Source organism: Plasmodium reichenowi, chromosome 9, assembly GCF_001601855.1.
Source record: "Plasmodium reichenowi strain SY57 chromosome 9, whole genome shotgun sequence".
Taxonomy (NCBI): domain Eukaryota; phylum Apicomplexa; class Aconoidasida; order Haemosporida; family Plasmodiidae; genus Plasmodium; species Plasmodium reichenowi.
This window is the reverse complement of record NC_033654.1, coordinates 512,382-514,914: the sequence shown is the minus strand read 5'-3', so window position 1 is coordinate 514,914 and position 2,533 is coordinate 512,382. Positions and strand designations below refer to the sequence as shown.

Sequence of the window (2,533 nt, the reverse complement as noted above, 5' to 3'; positions counted from 1 at the left end):
AAAAAAAAAAAAAAAAAAAACTCAACAACATGAACGTGACAGGTAACTTTTTATTAGGCTTAAATAAAAAAAAAAAGAAAAGGATAAAATGTTAATATATATAAAAAGAATATAAGTTTATATAAATCTTATATTTATATTCCATAATAAAACATACATATATATATATATATATATATATTTATTTATTTATGGAGTGTTCTTAAAAATGTTTGAGATATTATAAAAAAAAGAAGAAAATAAAATTTGATATATAAATAAAAATAATATATATATATATATATATATATATATATATATATGTATATATTTATATATATACATTTTCGATTTGACAAAAAAAGTGGGAAGGCTTTTATAGATATATTTTTCTTTTATCTTTTCTTTCCTTTTGTTTGTTCTAGAATTTTTTTCATTATTTTCTTTGCCTTCTTCTTGTTAACGTCTTCAAATTTGGTTTCGGTTATATTCAATTTGATGTTTCTGTTTAAAAAGTTATAATCTGTATCTTTGTCATAATTAAAATGATGCCAGAAAAAAGACCAAGCATAATCCCCGCTCCTTTTATATCCATTGAAATCAATTAAATCTTCTTTAGTATTATTAATAGGTATGAAAAAGGGATATATATCATTTTTATATTTTCTGTGTGATAATTTCATTTTTAATTGAAGAAAATTATTTTTGTAAATACATGTAATATCACTTAAATCTACATATGAAAATGGTCTAAAGGCTCTTTGTATCCTTGTGAATTCGTGTGATTTATTTCTTTTATGTCTATTTTTAAAATTTTTGGATTCCCATTGTTGTACCATTAAATTTTTTTTCGTATTAATTAAAACTATTGGTGGCATGGGTTCATTTTTATTAAACTTGGTATCTGCATTTTCATTGGTTGTATATGTATAGGAATATTTTTTTAAATTATAATTATTTAATTTATTGTATGTATTATTATACGAATTGATATGTTCACATTCTATTTCTGTATCATCATTAATATTTTGTGGAATATTTTCAATTTCAAAATTCGATAAATCATAATAGAAGTCTTTTTTTTTGGCTTCATTAAATTGATCATAATATTTGGACATATCAAATTCATTATAACTTTTTTCAATATTATCTATTAGTATAAGTGTATCATCAATTCTAATATCAGGTAGCCAAGATTGAATAACAAAATAAATATTTTCTTCTAGATATTTCTCTGTTTTTTTTTCAATCATATATAACTTTTTAATTACTTCATTTTTTTCTTCTTCATCCATATCATCATGTGTATTTGTATTGTTTTTGGATGAATCCTCTTTGACTTTATGTTTTAAATCAATATTTGGTTTTATAATTCTACCTTTAATATCCATAATTTCATCACATTCTTGAAATCTTTTGATATCTTCTTTTACTTTTTCCATAACTTTCTTATTTATCAACTTTTCTTTTTCATCAATACTTTTTACATTTTTCAATAATTGTAAATTTACTTCATTCACATTTTCAAACTGTTTATACAAATATTTACTATCCGCTTTATAGGTTCTTTCATATATATTTATACTTGGCGAATTGCCTACTTGGGTAACATAATCTCTATCTTTGTTTATATATGTAAAAATACTGTCCTCTTGTGTTCCTTCTTTTTCTGTTGTATTATTATGGCTAGACGTTGGGGCGGATGCTTTATTCGTATTTATATGTTCAGATTTTACATGACCTGATAAATTATCCCCATGGTTTATATTATCCCCACGGTTTATATTATCCCCACGGTTTATATTATCCCCATGGTTTATATTATCCCCACGGTTTATATTATCCCCATGGTTTATATTATCCCCATGGTTTATATTATCCCCACGGTTTATATTATCCCCATGGTTTATATTATCCCCATGGTTCATATTATCCACATTGTTCTTATCATTATGGTTATCTAATTCTTCTATATATTCCGATTCCACTTCGTTAGGTATTAAATTATTCTTATTTTTATCATATATACTTTCTCTTATATAATAAACATTTGTTTTTCCAAACATCGCAACATCTTCAGGTACATTTATACCATTTCTGTCGAAAAATAATTTGTTTTCTTTTCTTTTATTTATCTTATTATACCTATTTACATTTTTAAAAAGATATAAGGAGGGACATTTCCTCTTTCCCGTTTTTACACATCCTATTTGGTCAAATTGATGATCATAAAGATTTTTTTTTTTTTTTTCTATGAGTTTTATGTTTTTTACATTATTTTTCTTATTAAGGAAAATCAAAATTGTACCAAACAAAAGAAGTAACTTCCAATATATCATATTTTCATCATTTTAAAGAAATAAAAAGTAAAAAGTATAAAATTAAAAAAGGAAAATTTTACAAAAAAAAAAAAAAAAAAAAAAAAAAAATGCAAAATGAATAATTACCCAAAGGTATTAAAATATGAATATATATATATATATATATATCTTTATATATGTATTTTTTTATTTGTTTGTTTGTTTGTTTATTATTTATTTATTTAAATAAAAAT

At 22.1% G+C, this 2,533-nt stretch overlaps 1 protein-coding gene across 1 annotated transcript; it reads right to left on the bottom strand.

Moving 5' to 3' along the window:
* Positions 1-374: 374 nt before the first annotated feature.
* On the bottom strand, positions 375-2,318 carry PRSY57_0911700 (hypothetical protein; the record flags this gene model as incomplete). Its single annotated transcript, XM_012907357.2, has 1 exon — positions 375-2,318. The coding sequence occupies one exon, from the start codon at positions 2,316-2,318 to the stop codon at positions 375-377; it is 1,944 nt and encodes a 647-aa protein (XP_012762811.2).
* Positions 2,319-2,533: the final 215 nt, after the last annotated feature.